The following is a 22,332-nucleotide window of genomic DNA, read 5'->3' as shown; positions in this document are numbered from 1 at the left end:
ATACCTCTACTCCTCACCTCTACTCCTCACCTCTACTCCTCTATTCCTCTACTATACTCCTCTATACCTCTACTCCTCACCTCTACTCTCTATACCTCTACTCCTCACCTCTACTCTACTCCTCTATACCTCTACTCCTCACCTCTACTCTACTCCTCTACACCTCTACTCCTCACCTCTACTCCTCTATACCTCTACTCTTCACCTCTACTCCTCACCTCTACTCTACTCCTCTATACCTCTACTCCTCTATACCTCTACTCCTCTATACCTCTACTCCTCACCTCTACTCCTCACCTCTACTCTACTCCTCTACACCTCTACTCCTCACCTCTACTCCTCTACTGCTCTACACCTCTACTCATCTACACCTCTACTCTTCTATACCTCTACTCCTCTATACCTCTACTCCTTTATACCTCTACTCCTCTTCTCCTCTACTCCTCTATACCTCTACTCCTCTATACCTCTACTCCTCTACACCTCTACTCCTCTATACCTCTACTCCTCAACTCTACTCCTCTATACCTCTACTCCTCACCTCTACTCCTCTATACCTCTACTCCTCTACACCTCTACTCCTCTATACCTCTACTCCTCAACTCTACTCCTCTATACCTCTACTCCTCACCTCTACTCCTCTATACCTCTACTCCTCTACACCTCTACTCCTCTATACCTCTACTCCTCAACTCTACTCCTCTATACCTCTACTCCTCACCTCTACTCCTCTATACCTCTACTCCTCACCTCTACTCCTCTATACCTCTACTCCTCTATTCCTAGACTCCTCAACTCTACTCCTCTATACCTCTACTCCTCTATTCCTAGACTCCTCAACTCTACTCCTCTATACCTCTACTCCTCTATACCTCTACTCCTCTATACCTCTACTCCTCTATACCTCTACTCCTCTACACCTCTACTCTTCTACTCCGCTGACACTGTACTCACATTCAAAATGGTATTTTACATGTTCCCATTACTTAATGCAATAGTTAGAGCAACCCAGCCGCCCCATGTTTTTCTAGTTCTGGTCGTGGAGAACGATCTGACATGCTGGTTTCTGCTGTCTCTTATGATCTAGCATGTGGTCCAGTGTGTTTTTGTGGCCATCAAAACCATTGGCAACATCGTGCTGGTCACCATGCTGTTAGACTTCATGTTCGCCTGCATTGGAGTCCAGCTCTTTAAGGTAAGCTCTAGATAGTTCTGTACATGTATGGTGGCTTTTGAACCATATGATGAAAACAGAATTCCACACACCATCAAAGCTAATATTATCACTCATGTATTGTGTGTGTTCATCCCTGAAGGGCCAATTCTACTCCTGCACAGATCCTGACAAAATGACAGAGGAGGAGTGTAGGTAAGAGACCAGTGATATTGTCCTCACACACAACATTCCATGACGGTTCACAATGAGTCATTACATGACGGTACAGAATGGATCATTACATGACGGTACAGAATGGATCATTACATGATGGTACAGAATGGGACATTACATGACGGTACAGAATGAGTCATTACATGACGGTACAGAATGGTTCATTACATGACGGTACAAAATGAGTCATTACATGACAGTACAGAATGGGACATTACATGACGGTACAGAATGGATCATTACATGACGGTACAGAATGGATCATTACATGACGGTACAGAATGGGTCATTACATGACGGTACAGAATGGGACATTACATGACGGTACAGAATGGATCATTACATGACGGTACAGAATGGATTATTACATGACGGTACAGAATGGATCATTACATGACGGTACAGAATGGGTCATTACATGACGGTACAGAATGGGCCATTACATGACGGTACAGAATGGATCATTACATGACGGTACAGAATGGGTCATTACATGACGGTACAGAATGGGCCATTACAGGACGGTACAGAATGGATCATTACATGACGGTACAGAATGGATAATTACATGACGGTACAGAATGGGGCATTACATGACGGTACAGAATGGGCCATTACAGGACGGTAGAGAATGGATCATTACATGACGGTACAGAATGGGACATTACATGACGGTACAGAATGAGTCATTACATGACGGTACAGAATGGGAACTTACAGGACGGTACAGAATGGGACATTACATGACGGTACAGAATGGGTCTTACATGACGGTACAGAATGGATCATTACATGACGGTACAGAATGGGACATTACATGACGGTACAGAATGGGACATTACATAACGGTACAGAATGAGTCATTACATGACGGTACAGAATGGGACATTACATGACGGTACAGAATGGGTCATTACATAACGGTACAGAATGGATCATTACATGACGGTACAGAATGGGACATTACATGACGGTACAGAATGGGACATTACATGACGGTACAGAATGGGTCATTACATGACGGTACAGAATGGGTCTTACATGACGGTACAGAATGGATCATTACATGACGGTACAGAATGGGAAATTACATGACGGTACAGAATGGGACATTACATAACGGTACAGAATGAGTCATTACATGACGGTACAGAATGGGACATTACATGACGGTACAGAATGGATCATTACATGACGGTACAGAATGGGACATTACATGACGGTACAGAATGGATCATTACATGACGGTACAGAATGGGACATTACATGACGGTACAGAATGGGACATTACATAACGGTACAGAATGGATCATTACATGACGGTACAGAATGGGACATTACATGACGGTACAGAATGAGTCATTACATGACGGTACAGAATGGATCATTACATGACGGTACAGAATGGATCATTACATGACGGTACAGAATTGGCATTAATGACGGTACAGAATGGGTCATTACATGACGGTACAGAATGAGTCATTACATGACGGTACAGAATGGATCATTACATGACGGTACAGAATGGGACATTACATGACGGTACAGAATGAGTCATTACATGACGGTACAGAATGGATCATTACATGACGGTACAGAATGGATCATTACATGACGGTACAGAATTGGCATTAATGACGGTACAGAATGGGACATTACATGACGGTACAGAATGAGTCATTACATGACGGTACAGAATGGATCATTACATGACGGTACAGAATTGGCATTAATGACGGTACAGAATGGGACATTACATGACGGTACAGAATGGTTCATTACATGACGGTACAGAATGGGACATTACATGACGGTACAGAATTGGCATCAATGACGGTACAGAATGGGACATTACATGACGGTACAGAATGGGACATTACATGACGGTACAGAATTGGCATTAATGACGGTACAGAATGAGTCATTACATAACGGTACAGAATGGGACATTACATGACGGTACAGAATGGGACATTACATGACGGTACAGAATGGATCATTACATGACAATACAGAATGGGACATTACATGACGGTACAGAATGGGACATTACATGACGGTACAGAATGAGTCATTACATGACGGTACAGAATGGGACATTACATGACGGTACAGAATGGATCATTACATGACGGTACAGAATGGGACATTACCTGACGGTACAGAATGAGTCATTACATGACGGTACAGAATGGGACATTACATGACGGTACAGAATGGATCATTACATGACGGTACAGAATGGGACATTACCTGACGGTACAGAATGAGTCATTACATGACGGTACAGAATGGATCATTACATGACGGTACAGAATGGATCATTACATGAGGGTACAGAATGAGTCATTACATGACGGTACAGAATGGATCATTACATGACGGTACAGAATGGATCATTACATGACGGTACAGAATGGGATCATTACATGACGGTACAGAATGGGACATTACATGACGGTACAGAATGGGACATTACATGACGGTACAGAATGGGAAATTACATGACGGTACAGAATGGGACATTACATGACGGTACAGAATGAGTCATTACATGACGGTACAGAATGGGTCATTACATGACGGTACAGAATGGGACATTACATGACCGTACAGAATGAGTCATTACATGACGGTACAGAATGGGACATTACATGACGGTACAGAATGGGACATTACATGACGGTACAGAATGGGTCTTACATGACGGTACAGAATGGATCATTACATGACGGTACAGAATGGGACATTACATGACGGTACAGAATGGGACATTACATGACGGTACAGAATGGATCATTACATGACGGTACAGAATGGGACATTACATGACGGTACAGAATGGGCCATTACATGACGGTACAGAATGAGTCATTACATGACGGTACAGAATGGGACATTACATGACGGTACAGAATGGGCCATTACATGACGGTACAGAATTGGCATTAATGACGGTACAGAATGGGACATTACATGACGGTACAGAATGGGACATTACATGACGGTACAGAATGGCCCATTACATGACGGTACAGAATGGATCATTACATGACGGTACAGAATGGATCATTACATGACGGTACAGAATTGGCATTAATGACGGTACAGAATGGATCATTACATGACGGTACAGAATGGTTCATTACATGACGGTACAGAATGGGCCATTACATGACGGTACAGAATTGGAATTATTGACGGTACAGAATGGGACATTACATGACGGTCCAGAATGGATCATTACATGACAATACAGAATGGGACATTACATGACGGTACAGAATGGGACATTACATGACGGTACAGAATGAGTCATTACATGACGGTACAGAATGGATCATTACATGACGGTACAGAATGGATCATTACATGACGGTACAGAATGGGACATTACCTGACGGTACAGAATGAGTCATTACATGACGGTACAGAATGGATCATTACATGACGGTACAGAATGGGCCATTACATGACGGTACAGAATGAGTCATTACATGACGGTACAGAATGGATCATTACATGACGGTACAGAATGGATTATTACATGACGGTACAGAATGGGTCATTACATGACGGTACAGAATGGGCCATTACATGACGGTACAGAATGGATCATTACATGACGGTACAGAATGGGACATTACCTGACGGTACAGAATGAGTCATTACATGACGGTACAGAATGGATCATTACATGACGGTACAGAATGGATCATTACATGACGGTACAGAATGAGTCATTACATGACGGTACAGAATGGATCATTACATGACGGTACAGAATGGATCATTACATGACGGTACAGAATGGATCATTACATGACGGTACAGAATGGGTCATTACATGACGGTACAGAATGGGTCATTACATGACGGTACAGAATGGGACATTACATGACGGTACAGAATGGGAAATTACATGACGGTACAGAATGGGACATTACATGACGGTACAGAATGAGTCATTACATGACGGTACAGAATGGGTCATTACATGACGGTACAGAATGGGACATTACATGACCGTACAGAATGAGTCATTACATGACGGTACAGAATGGGACATTACATGACGGTACAGAATGGGACATTACATGACGGTACAGAATGGATCATTACATGACGGTACAGAATGGGTCTTACATGACGGTACAGAATGGATCATTACATGACGGTACAGAATGGGACATTACATGACGGTACAGAATGGGACATTACATGACGGTACAGAATGGATCATTACATGACGGTACAGAATGGGACATTACATGACGGTACAGAATGGGCCATTACATGACGGTACAGAATGAGTCATTACATGACGGTACAGAATGGGACATTACATGACGGTACAGAATGGGCCATTACATGACGGTACAGAATTGGCATTAATGACGGTACAGAATGGGACATTACATGACGGTACAGAATGGGACATTACATGACGGTACAGAATGGCCCATTACATGACGGTACAGAATGGATCATTACATGACGGTACAGAATGGGACATTACATGACGGTACAGAATGGGACATTACATGACGGTACAGAATGAGTCATTACATGACGGTACAGAATGGGTCATTACATGACGGTACAGAATGGGTCATTACATGACGGTACAGAATGGATCATTACATGACGGTCCAGAATTGGGATTACATGACGGTACAGAATGAGTCATTACATGACGCTACAGAATGGGTCATTACATGACGGTACAGAATGGGTCATTACATGACGGTACAGAATGGGTCATTACATGACGGTACAGAATGGATCATTACATGACGGTACAGAATGGGTCATTACATGACGGTACAGAATGGGTCATTACATGACGGTACAGAATGGGTCATTACATGACGGTACAGAATGGATCATTACATGACGGTACAGAATGGGCATTACATGACGGTACAGAATGGGACATTACATGACGGTACAGAATGGATCATTACATGACGGTCCAGAATTGGAATTACATGACGGTACAGAATGGTTCATTACATGACGGTACAGAATGGTTCATTACATGACGGTACAGAATGGGTCATTACATGACGGTACAGAATGGGTCATTACATGACGGTACAGAATGGATCATTACATGACGGTACAGAATGGATCATTACATGACGGTACAGAATGGGTCATTACATGACGGTACAGAATGGATCATTACATGACGGTACAGAATGGATCATTACATGACGGTACAGAATGGGACATTACATGACGGTACAGAATGGGGTATTACATGACGGTACAGAATGGATCATTACATGACGGTACAGAATGGGTCATTACATGACGGTACAGAATGGATCATTACATGACGGTACAGAATGGGACATTACATGACGGTACAGAATGGGACATTACATGACGGTACAGAATGGGTCATTACATGACGGTACAGAATGGATCATTACATGACGGTCCAGAATTGGGATTACATGACGGTACAGAATGAGTCATTACATGACGCTACAGAATGGGTCATTACATGACGGTACAGAATGGGTCATTACATGACGGTACAGAATGGGTCATTACATGACGGTACAGAATGGATCATTACATGACGGTACAGAATGGGTCATTACATGACGGTACAGAATGGGTCATTACATGACGGTACAGAATGGGTCATTACATGACGGTACAGAATGGATCATTACATGACGGTACAGAATGGGCAATTACATGACGGTACAGAATGGGACATTACATGACGGTACAGAATGGATCATTACATGACGGTCCAGAATTGGAATTACATGACGGTACAGAATGGTTCATTACATGACGGTACAGAATGGTTCATTACATGACGGTACAGAATGGGTCATTACATGACGGTACAGAATGGGACATTACATGACGGTACAGAATGGATCGTTACATGACGGTACAGAATGGTTCATTACATGACGGTACAGAATGGGACATTACATGACGGTACAGAATGGATCATTACATGACGGTACAGAATGGGTATTAATGACGGTACAGAATGGGGTATTACAGGACGGTACAGAATGGTTCATTACATGACGGTACAGAATTGGAATTAATGACGGTACAGAATGGGACATTACATGACGGTACAGAATGGATCATTACATGACGGTACAGAATGGATCATTACATGACGGTACAGAATGGATCATTACATGACGGTACAGAATGGGGTATTACATGACGGTACAGAATGGATCATTACATGACGGTACAGAATGGGGTATTACATGACGGTACAGAATGGGATCATTACATGACGGTACAGAATGGGTCATTACATTTGTTCTGTTTTCTTTCTCTCTGCCACACTCTCTCACCTCTCCCACGCCCTCTCTTTCACTGATTAATCTCTATTGCTCTCTCTCTCTCTCTCTCTCTCTCCTCGCTCTCTCTCTCTCTCTCTCTCTCTCTCTCTCTCTCTCTCTCTCTCTCTCTCTCTCTCTCTCTCTCTCTCTCCAGGGGTAACTACATTAGGTACCAGGAAGGTGCCATCCATCCAATGACGATCCATAAGAGAGAGTGGATCAACTCAGAGCTCAACTTTGACAACATCCTTGAGGGCATGCTGGCTCTCTTCACTGTCTCCACCTTTGAGGGCTGGCCAAAGTGAGACTCACATACAAGCTTGGGAGTTTGTTTACTGTACATCATGGCATGCCTAATACAGTACTATGGAACACATGAAGGTGTATGTATTTCACACTTGCTAACATGCCTTTGTGTGTATGTGTGCAGACTGCTGTACAAGGCCATAGACTCTAACATGGAGGATGTTGGTCCCATCTTCAACAACCGAGTTGCCATCTCCATCTTCTTCATCATCTACCTCATCCTCATCGCCTTCTTCATGATGAACATCTTCGTCGGCTTCGTCATCGTTACATTTCAGGAGCAAGGAGAGCAGGAGTACAAGAACTGTGAGCTGGACAAGAACCAGGTGTGTATGTTATGTTTGTTGTTTTAACACCCTCTTTCCGACAGCAGTGTGTAACTCCTGTGTGTGCTGTCCTCCCTCTGACAGCGTGCGTGTGTCGAGTACGCCCTGAAAGCCCGGCCGCTGCGCTGCTACATTCCTAAGAACCAGTACCAGTACAACGTGTGGTACATCGTCACCTCCTGCTACTTTGAGTACCTGATGTTCCTGCTCATCATGCTGAACACCATGTGTCTGGGGATGCAGGTAAAAGTACTTCTCCTGCATCACATCAATGTAATGCTCCTGCCAGAGATTCCTACGAGAATGTAATGTAATGCTCCTGCCAGAGATTCCTACTATAATGTAATGTAATGCTCCTGCCAGAGATTCCTACTACAATGTAATGTAATGCTCCTGCCAGAGATTCCTACTATAATGTAATGTAATGCTCCTGCCAGAGATTCCTACTACAATGTAATGTAATGCTCCTGCCAGAGATTCCTACTGGAAGTATCCCTTCTTCATATCAAGGAGTTTTTTACATGTATTTTTTATTTGGACACTTGAAATGAGATGCGCATCTCAAGAGATTTCATCATTGAAAATGTCAAATAAAATAAAATAAATATCTTCCATTTCTCTTTTCCTTCTTCTCTCCATCTCTCTTCTCCCACAGCACTGTAACCAGTCAACCCATGTGACCGACCTGTCTGACATGCTGAACGTGATCTTCACTGTGCTCTTCACTGTGGAGATGGTCCTGAAACTCATGGCCTACAAAGCTAAGGTCAGTTGTCCATAGAGATGTCCTGTATGCACTACATTACCCACGATGCAGTGCAACTCAACGTAAGATCAGAATGATTCCAGAATAATAGGACAGTGGTTATGTAGAACAGTTACTTCATACCTCTTCATTGTGCACAACCCTCAGAGCTGGAGTGTGTGTAGATGAAGAGACCAATGTCCTTCCCTCTCCCTAGGGTTACTTTGGGGACCCATGGAACGTCTTTGACTTTGTCATCGTCATCGGCAGCGTTGTTGACGTCATCCTGAGTGAGGTCGATGTGAGTATTGTCATTGCGTAATGTTAAGCAGAAATATGTAGGTATTGTCCATGATATGTACTATAATACACAGTTCCCACTGTTCCTAAAAGGTTCATATAACAGCTCAGGCAGACCCACTGGACATTTTTGTCCTCGCATTTTCATTTTTTCTCCCATTGGTTTCGGTTATTGTTTATAAGAAGCAGATAGTCAAGTTGGGGAACAGCTACAGATATTTCACAATAAAAGCTCTGTCCTGTCATCTGACTGTCTGGACTGTGTTTACACCCCTGTCTGACACCCCACCCATCCACCCATCCACCCATCCACCCATCCACCCACCCATCCATCCACTTAGAGACATACAGGCCAGGCTCCCCTGTCAGCACTTGGCCCCAACAATAGCACTGAGGATGTGGTCAGTATTCGTCATGACCCCCCCCCCCCCCCCGCACCAATTGTAGTCTTGAAAACCCGACCCTAGTCACTGTGTTGCCCCCCGAAGCCCTGCAGCACCTGGCTGCAGCTTACCTCACCCACCTTCCACGCCTTGAAAGCCAACCCACAACCTGTCTGTTTGGTTACTTTATGCCCCTAACATAACACCTGGTCCCAGACCTGGTCATTTCCCTCATTGGTGTCACTGTTTAAACCTGGGATTTCTTTGTTTGTATTTTTAGTAAACCTTTACTTAAGAGAGGGCTGATTCCAAATCAGTTGTTAAGGGCAGAAAACAACCACTGTCTTCTTGTTTCACCTCCCACCACCATAGGTTCAGTGATCTCCATCACTTCTGCTAGTAAGTAAGAGAGTGACATCCTTCTGTAGTTTTTACTGGGATTCCTGTACAAGGGACTGAGCCAACAGGTTAGGCATCAGGTTGTAGATTTAATGCAGCGTTTCACACTATCTTGCTTCAGAAAAGTAAAGGTCATTTTTTGAAATGAAAAGAGAGCTCAGGTTGCCATTACAGTAAACCTTCAGAGACCTCATCAACCATTTTCACCTCTTCACCCCTCATTTATTACAACGTTGTCCTTGGTTGTTTTTTGTGATCACATGCCTTCTCTCCCTCCCTCTCCCTCCATACTGCAGTCTGTCATCCTACATTTTCTTTTCCAACTTTGCTCCATGCATACCTCCATGGCTGACTCCGCTCCCTTCGCCACTTCCTGTTCCACCACCTGTGTCTGATGATGTTGCTTCCTGTCTGACTTCACTTGCTGTGTCTCTGTCTTTCCCCCTCACAGGCAGCCCTGGCCTCCTCTGGAGGACTGTACTGTCTCCACGGCTGCGCTGTAATTATTCGCCCGTAGACACTGCAAGAACATTGCATGAAATCACATGAAACATTGCATGAGCATGGAATGCTAATTGTACGAGACATTGCGTGAACACTGTATAAAACATAGGAGGAAACGTTGCACGACACATTGTGTGAGCATTGCAAGTTCTTTGCCTGATCATCCATGTTTTCCTTGAATGTCTGTATTTACAGCATGCTGACCCTTAAGGTGTTTTTACAATCTTAGGAACCACTTCAACATGATACGCTCCTATAATTCTCTGGAGAAAATGCACCCATTGCTTGGCTCCTTCTGACACTAACACGTCTCCTACAGTACATGACTGCTCAGATACCCTGTGAGAGGTGAGACCTGTGTCCTTACAGACTGCTGGGTTTTGCTGACATGTTGCCCCTATTGAACTAAAACTGTGCTAATTAGAGTAACAACATCTTCAATTTTAGTTAGAGCTGAAGCCAAAACTAGCAGCATTTTCAGTGACTGTTTATTTCATTTGTGCTTTCAGGAGGTGAACCCAATGCAAGCCATAGCGGCGTCGGAAAATGCCCGTGTGTCAATCACCTTCTTCAGACTGTTCCGTGTGATGCGTCTGGTTAAACTGCTGAACCGTTCTGAGGGGATCCGGAATCTTCTGTGGACCTTCATCAAGTCCTTCCAGGTCAAAGTTCATTCCAATTCTGTGCCTTCCATTCTGTGAGATTCATGAAAAGGTTGTTGTTCAAAATTCCCAGGTTTTGATTGGTCAGTGTGCGTGAGTCTGACAACGTGATTGGTTGCTGTGTTGCAGGCTCTGCCTTATGTCGCCCTGCTCATCCTCATGCTATTCTTCATCTACGCTGTTGTTGGGATGCAGGTACTGCACACACACACGCACCACACACACACACACACACACACACACACACACACACACACACACACACACACACACACACACACACACACACACACACACACACACACACACACACACACACACACACACACACACACACACACACACACACCCGCACTCTCTGATGAGTTGTGTGAATGACTCCTGCAGATATTTGGGAAGATAGCGCTGATAGACGGGACTCACATCAACAGGAACAACAACTTCCAGACATTCCCCCATGCTGTGCTGCTGCTCTTCAGGTGGGTGATCTGATTTATCAGTCATTCAGTCAGTTTCCATTATCTTTCATTGACTTTGCGGTCACTTTACACAGCAGACTTGTATAGCAAGAGATCCTTACACTCAGTAATTACATTGACAACACAAAAAGGCTGAAAACAAGTTGTAATCTATCTCTCTGCCCCACTCCCCTCTCTCCCTCTTCCTCCCTCTTTCTCTCTCTCCCTCTCTCCCTCCAGGTGTGCGACAGGTGAGGCGTGGCAGGAAGTGATGTTGGCATGTCTGTATGGGAAGAGGTGTGACCCTAAGTCAGACTACCTGCCTGGAGAGGAGATGACCTGTGGAGCCAGCTTCGCTATCATCTACTTCATGAGCTTCTACATGCTCTGTGCCTTCCTGGTAAATGACGCACAAACATGCATACACACACATACATTAACAAACATACATGCGTACACACATATACACACACACATTTGCATGCGCGCACACACAGTCACACAGTCACACACACATGATTCTGCTGTCCTCCACAGATCATCAACCTGTTTGTGGCGGTCATCATGGACAACTTTGACTACCTGACCCGTGATTGGTCCATCCTAGGCCCTCATCACCTGGACGAGTTTAAGAAGATCTGGGCAGAGTACGACCCAGAGGCCACGTAAGTCTGTTTTTCTGTTTCTTTTTATAACCCCTTCTTAGAAAAATATATGATCCGTCTTTTCAATGAGTTTTTCTATCCTCTCAATGTATTACTGCTGTTAGCTGTTGTTTCCCTTCCTGTCCTGCAGGGGGCGTATTAAGCACCTGGACGTGGTGACTCTGCTGCGTAGGATCCAGCCTCCTCTGGGCTTTGGAAAGTTCTGTCCCCATAGAGTGGCCTGCAAGGTGAGAAACTGAAAGGAAGGGATCTGTTTATTTATTTTGTGTGTTCATCTGACTTGTCTATTAATGCAGCAAACATATTTTTTGATGATATCTTTATTTATTCTGACTGCAGAGACTGGTGTCCATGAACATGCCACTCAACAGCGATGGAACGGTCACCTTTAATGCTACGCTGTTCGCACTGGTCAGGACCGCACTGAAGATTAAGACTGAAGGTGTGTGTGTGTGTGTGTGTGTGTGTGTGTGTGTGTGTGTGTGTGTGTGTGTGTGTGTGTGTGTGTGTGTGTGTGTGTGTGTGTGTGTGTGTGTGTGTGTGTGTGGGGGGGGCAGTCAATTACAGAGTACTGTATTTTTACTGGTATTTGGGCCAATTGAACATTAAGTATCTATATTCCCACCTTACTGTCGTTATCTCATTGGTCAGGTAACTTTGAGCAGGCCAATGAGGAATTGAGGGCCATCATCAAGAAGATCTGGAAACGCACCAGTATGAAGCTGCTGGACCAGGTCATCCCACCAATCGGAGGTGAGTTTAAACATTCTATTGTAATCCTCAACTTTACGGTCCAAAACAAGTTGCCCATTCTAATTTGCTGGCATGTTTGATTGGTGTGTGTGTGTCAGATGATGAGGTGACCGTGGGGAAGTTCTATGCCACCTTCCTGATCCAGGACTACTTCAGGAAGTTGAAGAAGAGACAGGAAGAGTATTATGGCTTCCGCCCCACCAAGAAGAACGCCTCCAACGAGATACAGGTGAGCCCACAGCAACCTCACAATGGGAAACCTGTAGTGATGTTATTGATGTTTCATGTAATAATCCTGTACACGATCTAACAACTCTTCATTTTCATCCCCTCACAATCTCATTCTTTCTCTAACCCCTCCTTTCCTCTCTGTCTCTCTAACCCTCTCTTTCTGTCTCTCCCTCCACCCCAGGCGGGTCTGAGGAGCATTGAGGAGGAGGTGGCTCCAGAGTTGCAGAGAGCCATCTCGGGAGACCTGATGAACGAGGAGGAGATGGACAGAGCCATGGAGGATGCAGCGGAGGAAAGCATCTTCAGGGTGAGAGGAGAGAGAGAGGGAAGATGGGGGAGACCGGGAGAGACCGGGAGACAGGGAGGCTGCGGAACGAGAGGAGGGAGGAAAAGTTCAGAGTGAGAAGAAAGAATAAAACTCCTGTCTCTGAATGTTGTACCTCTCTGTGTGTTCCTGTGGTCAGCGGGCGGGCGGTCTGTTTGGGAACCATGTTGATTCCTTCACCATGGAGGAAGGAACCCATAACCCTAACGCTACACAGGTAATCATTTCAATCATTTCAGTGCTATCACCTCTAGTACGTAACCTTCTTCAGACTCAAAGTGCTTTACATAGTACTGTATGGACCTTGAGTTTTTTCACATCACATAGTCAGGAAAATCTCCTGTCCCCGTGGCGGTAACTCAGCCATCTGTCCCCGTGGCGGTAACTCAGCCGTCTGTCCCCGTGGCGGTAACTCAGCCGTCTGTCCCCGTGGCGGTAACTCAGCCGTCTGTCCCCGTGGCGGTAACTCAGCCGTCTGTCCCCGTGGCGGTAACTCAGCCGTCTGTCCCCGTGGCGGTAACTCAGCCGTCTGTCCCCGTGGCGGTAACTCAGCCGTCTGTCCCCGTGGCGATAACTCAGCCGTCTGTCCCCGTGGCGGTAACTCAGCCGTCTGTCCCCGTGGCGGTAACTCAGCCGTCTGTCCCCGTGGCGGTAACTCAGCCGTCTGTCCCCGTGGTGGTAACTCAGCCGTCTGTCCCCGTGGCGGTAACTCAGCCGTCTGTCCCCGTGACGGTAACTCAGCCGTCTGTCCCCGTGACGGTAACTCAGCCGTCTGTCCCCGTGACGGTAACTCAGCCGTCTGTCCCCGTGGCGATAACTCAGCCGTCTGTGTCTCTGTGTAGGTGACCAGCCAGCGGCCGCTGCAAATGAGCAAGTCAGACGAGGGGGAGGCAACCAGCTCACCTGCCTACCATGCAAACGAGGACTTCTTCCCCACAATGCCTAACAAAACCAACAACAACAATGTCAACAGCAACGCCAGGGAGAGGTGACTCCGTGTGCACGTTTGTGTGTTTGTTTTCCTTACTTGAGAGGTCAAATTACACAGTAATAAAGCAGTAATAACAATCTGACTGACTCTTAGTCCTTCTGTAGTTTTCCCTATGAGACCGATGACAGGGTGCAGGTCTATACTATCTCAACCAGCAGAAGTCCCCGAGACACCACAGACTGGCAGCTGCAGACAGTACCTGGACCCAGCCAGGACCATGAGACTCCCAGAGAGACCCCTAGCCCCCAGCAGGCCCAGACCCAGGCCCCAGACACCACCTTCGACACACTCATACAGGAGGTGACTGGAGAGACCAGGCATATAATATATTCCATTATTCCATAAATACATATTTTATATTTTGACGTCAGATACTTAGTCATCCCCTCTCTCTGTCCTCTATCTCTTCTCATGTCTTTCACCTCTACCAGGTCCTGATAAATGGGGGGTTGGAGAGCTTGGCCAGGGACCCTCGTTTTGTGTCGGTGACGAAACAGGAAATGGCCGAAGCTTTGAACTTTGACCCGGTGGACATGGAGAGTTCCGCCACTGAGCTTATGAATGGTCGCAGAGGGAGGGTCACCACACCTCCAATCAGGCCCCCTCGCAGATCACAGAGAAAGGCCAACAAATTAACAAAACCCATCGATCTTGTTTAGGCCAATAGGCCTGTCTCGCAACGCAGCATGTCATGGATTGACTTCACGTGCTGAGGCATTAAATGTCACATTCTACAAATAGAACAGTCCTTTTTGGGTGCCTTTATAGCGAGTGATATCATCTGATTGGTTAAGCAGGCTTTATGGCACCTGTGACTTCATTGTTGTGGTGTAATTCAGACCGGATGATTTCTCTCTTGGTTCATTTAAAGAGGAAATACTCTTCCTGCTAGAGAGCAGACTTTCTTTACCATGTTTATTTTCTTCACAGTGCAGACTACTGTTCGGACTTATGTAGACTTCAGGCCAACGTCACGTTGTCCCGACTAACATGTTCTTGAGTCTCAACTTGAGGAATTTTTGCTGGCATTAAAGGTTGGCCCTGTTTGAAAACTAGTGTCCTTCTCTGTTCCCTCCCATCCTTGAAGTAATCACTGATCCACCGATAGCTGGGTAGCTGGGTAGGTGTTGAACATGGTTGTGTCAGTGACTAGCTGACGGAGGAAGGGAAGGGTGTGGTATCTAAGTATTCTTGGAGGGTCAGGATGTTGCCTTTCAGGGGGAATTCTCTGAGTTCTGTCATGATGACAAGGCAAGACATGGCTGGACCAGGATGTTTCTGGGCTGGATCATGTCTACACTGTCCATATAAGGACAATCTCTGTAGGCTATATGGAGAAAGCTAACGTGCATGTTCAAGATACACAGATTCTGCCCAGGTCTCCACACATCAACATATTTTCACAATACCTAGATATTTTCTGGCCTTTAAATATCCTATATCTGAAACATGTACATCATCTCTAGTATAGACAGGATGGATGACCCTGTAGTGTAACATGAGAGAAAATACTTCTGGTGTAGGGTTGCCACTAGCTGGCCATGCTACAGTAGAATGCAACAAAGTGTAGATAAGAGGATGTGGTTAAAGAGGAAGATGAATGGTAAGTTTAGGTACAGTGGTTGGAATCGTATATTTGTGATTAGAAGGCAGTGTGTAAGGGTCAGATATGGACAACTTATGGTGTAGTATACCGGGGGTGAAAGGTCATCTCTGATGATGCCATTTTGTCTATTATTCTATTTTCAACACTATCGTTCATTTTCTTTTTGATGTAAGCCTTTTGGTTGAAACCTACAGCCTCTTTTGTGAAAATGTCCTTTTTGATTATTCATTCTTTTTTCCGTGTAAAAGAGATCAGGTTGTATTTTGAGAGACAGTGGCATGCCACTGTTATTTGGTTTAATAAAGGCTAAATAAAATAGCTGTAATGTGATGAAGGCCAAATAGAAGGCAAAGTAAAAACGTGAATCCCAAAAGGTTTTGAATAATAAAATCAGTTGTTTCCACTGAGATTTTTAAACAGAGGTGTTTTGCATTCATCTAGAGTATGTACTACTGCACATTAACTTTTTTTCAGACATTTTGTCATGGTCATTTTGATAACGTTATTTGAGACATTTTATTGCTTTCTCTCTGTTTCTGAGATCTGTTTCAATATTGTTTCTCTAAAGTCTGAACTATATCATCCCAATAAAAAAGATTTTATAAAGTGAGAATACTTACATTTTCCCAGTCAAATTATTGGAGGTTTTTATGGTTGGGTCACATGAGCGGGAGGTAGCATCGGGTTTAGACTAGAGCGTTGGGCCTTAACCGAACGGTCGCTAGAAGACAAGGTGAAAAATCTGATGACGTGTCCCTGAGCAAGGCAGGTCCATCGTTCTGTTTGTGACAGACTGGGTATAAAGAACAGCGGTCAACACTAGACATTCTTGTAAGTGGTTAGTCATTGTCTCTTCTCCGCCGAGTATAGCTTATGTTTTGGTAATATAATATGTCTGCAACTGTATCTGAATGTTTATATGGTATTTTATAATACCGCTCTGTATTTCGGTTATTATGTATGCAGTCCGTGATGCGGGCACTTAAGCTCCAGACATTTAACATTTTATTTATTTATTTAACTAGGCAAGTCAGTTAAGAACAAATTCTTATTTACAATGATGGCCTACCCCGGCCAAACCCAGACGACGCTGGGCCAATTGTGCGCCGCCCTATGGGACTCCCAATCACGGCTGGATGTGACATGGAGCAGCGTAAATCGTAGCTCTTTAACCTGGTCTCGGAGCATTTCATATTATTCTTTACGTAAATCCGGTGCTATGTTACATTTGGTATGGTATGTGTTCATTTGTGGATGTCCATCATCATCGTTCTGACTTCTGTAACCATACCAACGTAACATATACTCATTTGTGTGTCCCGGATTGACATGTACTATGTTACGTGTAGTCTATGAGACCAGGCTACAACGTCAAGTTGCTATCTCAAGTCAGCAGGGATGGCTACAGATAAAAGCGTCGACATCCTGGACGCAAACTGAAATGAATAGACAGTCAATGCCGTTGTTCAACTGGACCCTAACCCCATATATCTTAGGCTACCAGTTCTGTTACATTGCACCGTTCAGTATTATCACCTCTACTGAAAAGTGTTATCATTTGCATCCCATCAAACAATTTGTTATCATTGCGTTACATAGAACCTGCCTGTCTGTCTTCCACCTGTACTGTGGAATGCTGTGCACAACATTATAGACCATTGTTACAAATCCTTCATTGCTTTTTATAAAATAATAAATAGTCCTACGAAGCATGTGACAAATACATTTGATTTGATTTGAGCTACATATGTCTATGATGATTTAGTGTTAAAATAAATGTAACAGGAGTCATTTAAAGTGTCATTAATACATAGGTTATTCTACTGGTCGTTCCTCTGGTATGATGCCTGATGAGTTATGAGAGGAAGAATTATATTCATTCTAACAGTGAAATACTTACTTACGGGTCCTTTTCCACCAATACAGAGTTAAAGATAAAGACACAAAATAAAACATTGAAAAAGTGGCACAAGGAATAAACACACAGTGAGTAACTAATAACAATAATGGGTAAAAATAACATGGCTTGATACAAGGAGTAGCAGTACTGAGTCGTCTTGCCGGGGAACGAGGTAATTACTTGACAGTCTATTACACCGGTGATACCATTATTCCTGGTAAAGCTGGAGTAAGGCCTAGGCCTGCTATGTGCCGTGTCGCCGTCCTCTCACATTTACTTCTGCCCGGTCTTGCAACACGTGATGAGGACTTCACCAAATCTGTATTGCTTCATTTCTGTGTTACTTTTTGGATGTCTCTTGTCTCAGCTGAGTACAAGTTGAAGTGCATGAGGGATGTCACTGCCCTATTAGTCACGAGATGAATGGCAGGTTTGTAGCAGCAGAACAATCTTCACTGTCAGAGACCCAACCAGATATGTAAGACAGAGAGCATTGTGGGTCGACTTCATCACGCTGCCTACAGCTATTCCCAGTGTTCCCATCTCCCTCCTGCCACTGTCAATCTCATTCCCCGTCCAGATAACTGGGAGAACTGGTGAGGCAGAGCAGGAGCTGGCATGGTACTGAGCTGCCCTGGTGATGGAGGTCCTGGTGACTCTACTGCAGTAATCTCCTCCTCCTCTCAAGGTTTAGTTAGGAGGCTGATGGTAGCAGATGGGATCAGGGCACCAGGCTAATAGGCTCACTGTCTCTGGGGGACGGCCGGCCCGGTTTGACGGCCTGTAGGTCACTGGTTGTCTTTCCCCACTGTTGTCTTACCATGAATTAGTTTTCAGTACAGTCGGGCAGGCCCTCATTCTCACACCCTTGTTTTCGTCTAGCCCTGATATGGCTGGAGCCTCTACTTATTATGGTGTTGGAGTAATGGAGGCTACAGCCATATCAGGGTTAGTGTCCCCACTGCCTTGTGGTTTTGGCCACATTGTATACTATATATACAAAAGTATGTGGACACCCCTTCAAATTAGTGTATTCGGCTATTTCAGCCACACCCATTGCTTACAGGTGTATAAAATTGAGCATACAGTCATGCAATTTCCACAGACAAATATTTGCAGTAGAATGGCCATACTGAAGAGCTCAGTGACTTTCAACGTGGCACCGTCAAAGGATGCCACCTTTCCAACAAGTCAGTTCGTCAAATTTCTGCCCTGCTAGATCTGCCCCAGTCAACTGTATGGGCTGTTATTGTGAAGTGGAAACATTTAGGAGCAACAACGGCTCAGCCGCAAAGTGGTTGGCCAAACAAGCTCACAGAACTGGACCAACGAATGCTGAAGCGCGTAGGGCGTAAAAATTGTTTGTCCTCAGTTGCAACACTCACTACTGGAATGGTCTCATTAACACCTTCGCTCAGACACACATTGGAGGCATTGTAATGATTCTGACAAGTTACACTGTACTAACAAAGGAAAGGCTGGAATGGTAAATGTACATCGAACACAGACAAGGCTTTCAACAAGCACTAAACTCATAAATTCATGTCGTGAGGACATTTAGTAGTACGTTGCATCCAAATGTTATATTGTCTATAGACTTTAGAAGAGAACATGATTAAATATCACATTTTAAATCTCAGGGTGTTTGGTGCTGCCCATCACGTTACATGGCCGAACCCAAAGGGAGAGTATGAGATCGCTGAGGGAATCGGAGCCAGCATCTTCAGTCATCCTGGTGAGTTACTCTTAAAATACAATCTTAGAAAAAAAGGTGCTATCTAGAACCAAAAACGGTCCTTCGGCTGCCCCCATAGGATAACCCTTTGAAGAACCCTTTTTGGTTCCAGGAAGATCCCTTTTGCTTCCAGGTAGAACCCTTTTTGGTTCCATGTAGAACCCTTTCCACAGATGGTTCTACAAAACCCAAAAGAGTTCTACCTGGAACCAGAAAGGGTTCTCCTATTAGAACAGCCGAAGAACCCTTTTGGAAACCCTTTTTTCTCTGTAGTACACCAGAATTATTCAATTACTTATACATGCCTTTACCTTACCTACTCTATATCAGACTGATAAAATTGATAATTTAAATGTATCTTTTGGACAGTGCTGTTCATCAAATGTTTGTACTTTATATTCTTGAGGATCTAGCAACCCAACCTAATTTTGGAGTAAGCACGTTGTTTGATATTATTTCCTGTTTGCTCTTCAATGTGCCCAGTTCTGTACAGCACCAAGCTCTACTGCTTCTTCAAGTACATTGAGAACAGAAACGTTGTCACGTCCTGACCATAGTAAGATGTGATTTTCTATGGTAGAGTAGGTCAGGGCGTGACAGGGGGGGTGTGTTTGTGTTTTTCTATGTTTTCTATTTCTATGTTTAAGTTCTAGTTTTTCTATTTCTATGTTGTTGTTTTTTTTGGTTGATCTCCAATTGGAGGCAGCTGGTCCTCGTTACCCCTGATTGGAGATCATATTTAAGTAGGGGTTTTTCTTCCTGGGTTTTGTGGGTGATTATCTTTTGAGTAGTGTTTGTTTCTCTCTGCGTCACGGTTTGTGTGAAATTTGGTTATTTATATTTTGCAAAGTTTCACGGATTTAATAAAATGTGGAACTACAACCACGCTGCATTTTGGTCCGATCCTTTCGACAGCCGTGACAAACGTGGCCAAAGCCTGCTGAAGGAGAGAGGACTGAAGAACATATGCATCGGCATCTAGGGTGAGTCAATTCCCATGTCCCAAATCAACCCCTTAGCCGCTTCTCCTAGCCCCTTCCCCTTTGGTGTTTATCCTAAGGAAACCAGGTAAAGCAATCCAAGTGTTCCAATGCTATAGGCTACATAGAATTGGAACACTTTCTTACATCTATCCAGTATCCCTCAGATCTATAAACCCTACAGAGATACTGAACATTGTGTGTGTGGTCCTCCTGTATCCCAGGGTACCCCACCTGTAAGGAGAAGGTGAAATGGCGCCCGGGCGGGAGGTCATCTATAAATACGTGCAGCGGCCTTTCATCCAACTGTCCTGGGAGAAGGAGGAAGGAAAGAGTCAACACATGGACGGACTTCCAGTGTGTCCCCAACATCATCGCCTCTCTGGGGGAGCCACCCCAACCCGCAACCACACACACCCCGAACCGCAACCACACCCACCCTGCAGGTCGACGAGCTGGATAGGCTGATCAACACTGATCCCCACCCTCCAATGACAGTTGAGGCGAGCATAGAGGTTGACCTTGTATAGGTAAATTTATGCCCCATATTGGTTAAGGTCAGGGTTTGGCAAGGTTGAGCTGATCCTAAATCTGTGTTTTGGGGCAACTTCTACCCGAGGCCCTCATCTGTTAGCCTGTCTCCCACTCAGGATATGTACATTTACAGACACACTCAAACAAACCTCAATGACTGTACAGTCCAAACCCATATACACATACCGAGACAGAGGAGCATGCAACACAGACATGTATACAGATGTTAGATCTTAATTTTGTCACTGAATAAAAATGCATTCACTGGAAATCCACACTAATGAACAGTTTTGTACTTTTAATGTAGATTAATTTTGGCCAGGTAATAGCCTAACCACCGATCAAGCAACATTACATCGGCGGAAAAGTGTATGTTCAAATCCTGTTGCTGCAACAATACTGGTCAAATTAAGATCCTACATCTGTACATGTATGCACACATACAAACGGATTTGGACAAGGATGTTTACAGCATGTAACCAGACCGCCTAGTGTGTATCTGTTCAGTTGTCTTACTAATACTTTACCCACCACCACCCCCATATGTTAGATTACGTTTGTGTGCTGTTTCTTTCCTTTTATACTTTGTACATTGTTTATATGAAGTTCGCCGTTCAGTATTATTTAAGGTTATGTTCAAAGAATTTGTTTCAAGAATTTCACAGCTGCACTGGAAATTTGAATAAATATATTGACTGAACTAACTTTATGATTTTGTGTTTTGCCTAATAGACCCTAATGTTGACATCTCATAAGGGATGGCTGTCCTCAAACATACAAATGAAGCCACAGACAGTA

General features: G+C 44.3%; 1 protein-coding gene across 1 annotated transcript in view; it reads left to right on the top strand.

Annotated features, from left to right (window-relative positions):
* LOC106583479 (dihydropyridine-sensitive L-type skeletal muscle calcium channel subunit alpha-1) overlaps nt 1-17,000 on the top strand; it is a 52,819-nt gene extending 35,819 nt beyond the window's left edge. The window contains exons 21-42 of the mRNA XM_014167709.3: nt 1,088-1,195; nt 1,317-1,369; nt 7,886-8,032; nt 8,162-8,363; nt 8,448-8,606; nt 9,019-9,129; nt 9,326-9,409; nt 10,642-10,689; nt 11,204-11,356; nt 11,486-11,551; nt 11,744-11,835; nt 12,055-12,214; nt 12,352-12,479; nt 12,610-12,706; nt 12,819-12,921; nt 13,131-13,232; nt 13,331-13,461; nt 13,645-13,770; nt 13,928-14,005; nt 14,631-14,776; nt 14,884-15,079; nt 15,211-17,000. Of these exons, the coding sequence (XP_014023184.1) occupies nt 1,088-1,195; nt 1,317-1,369; nt 7,886-8,032; nt 8,162-8,363; nt 8,448-8,606; nt 9,019-9,129; nt 9,326-9,409; nt 10,642-10,689; nt 11,204-11,356; nt 11,486-11,551; nt 11,744-11,835; nt 12,055-12,214; nt 12,352-12,479; nt 12,610-12,706; nt 12,819-12,921; nt 13,131-13,232; nt 13,331-13,461; nt 13,645-13,770; nt 13,928-14,005; nt 14,631-14,776; nt 14,884-15,079; nt 15,211-15,438 (2,718 nt within the window). The 3' untranslated portion in view covers nt 15,439-17,000. The remainder of the gene's footprint in view (nt 1-1,087; nt 1,196-1,316; nt 1,370-7,885; nt 8,033-8,161; nt 8,364-8,447; nt 8,607-9,018; nt 9,130-9,325; nt 9,410-10,641; nt 10,690-11,203; nt 11,357-11,485; nt 11,552-11,743; nt 11,836-12,054; nt 12,215-12,351; nt 12,480-12,609; nt 12,707-12,818; nt 12,922-13,130; nt 13,233-13,330; nt 13,462-13,644; nt 13,771-13,927; nt 14,006-14,630; nt 14,777-14,883; nt 15,080-15,210) is intronic.
* Nucleotides 17,001-22,332: the final 5,332 nt, after the last annotated feature.

Source organism: Salmo salar, chromosome 22, assembly GCF_965601325.2.
Source record: "Salmo salar chromosome 22, fSalSal1, whole genome shotgun sequence".
NCBI lineage: Eukaryota > Metazoa > Chordata > Actinopteri > Salmoniformes > Salmonidae > Salmo > Salmo salar.
This window is presented reverse-complemented; position numbering and strand designations above follow the sequence as displayed.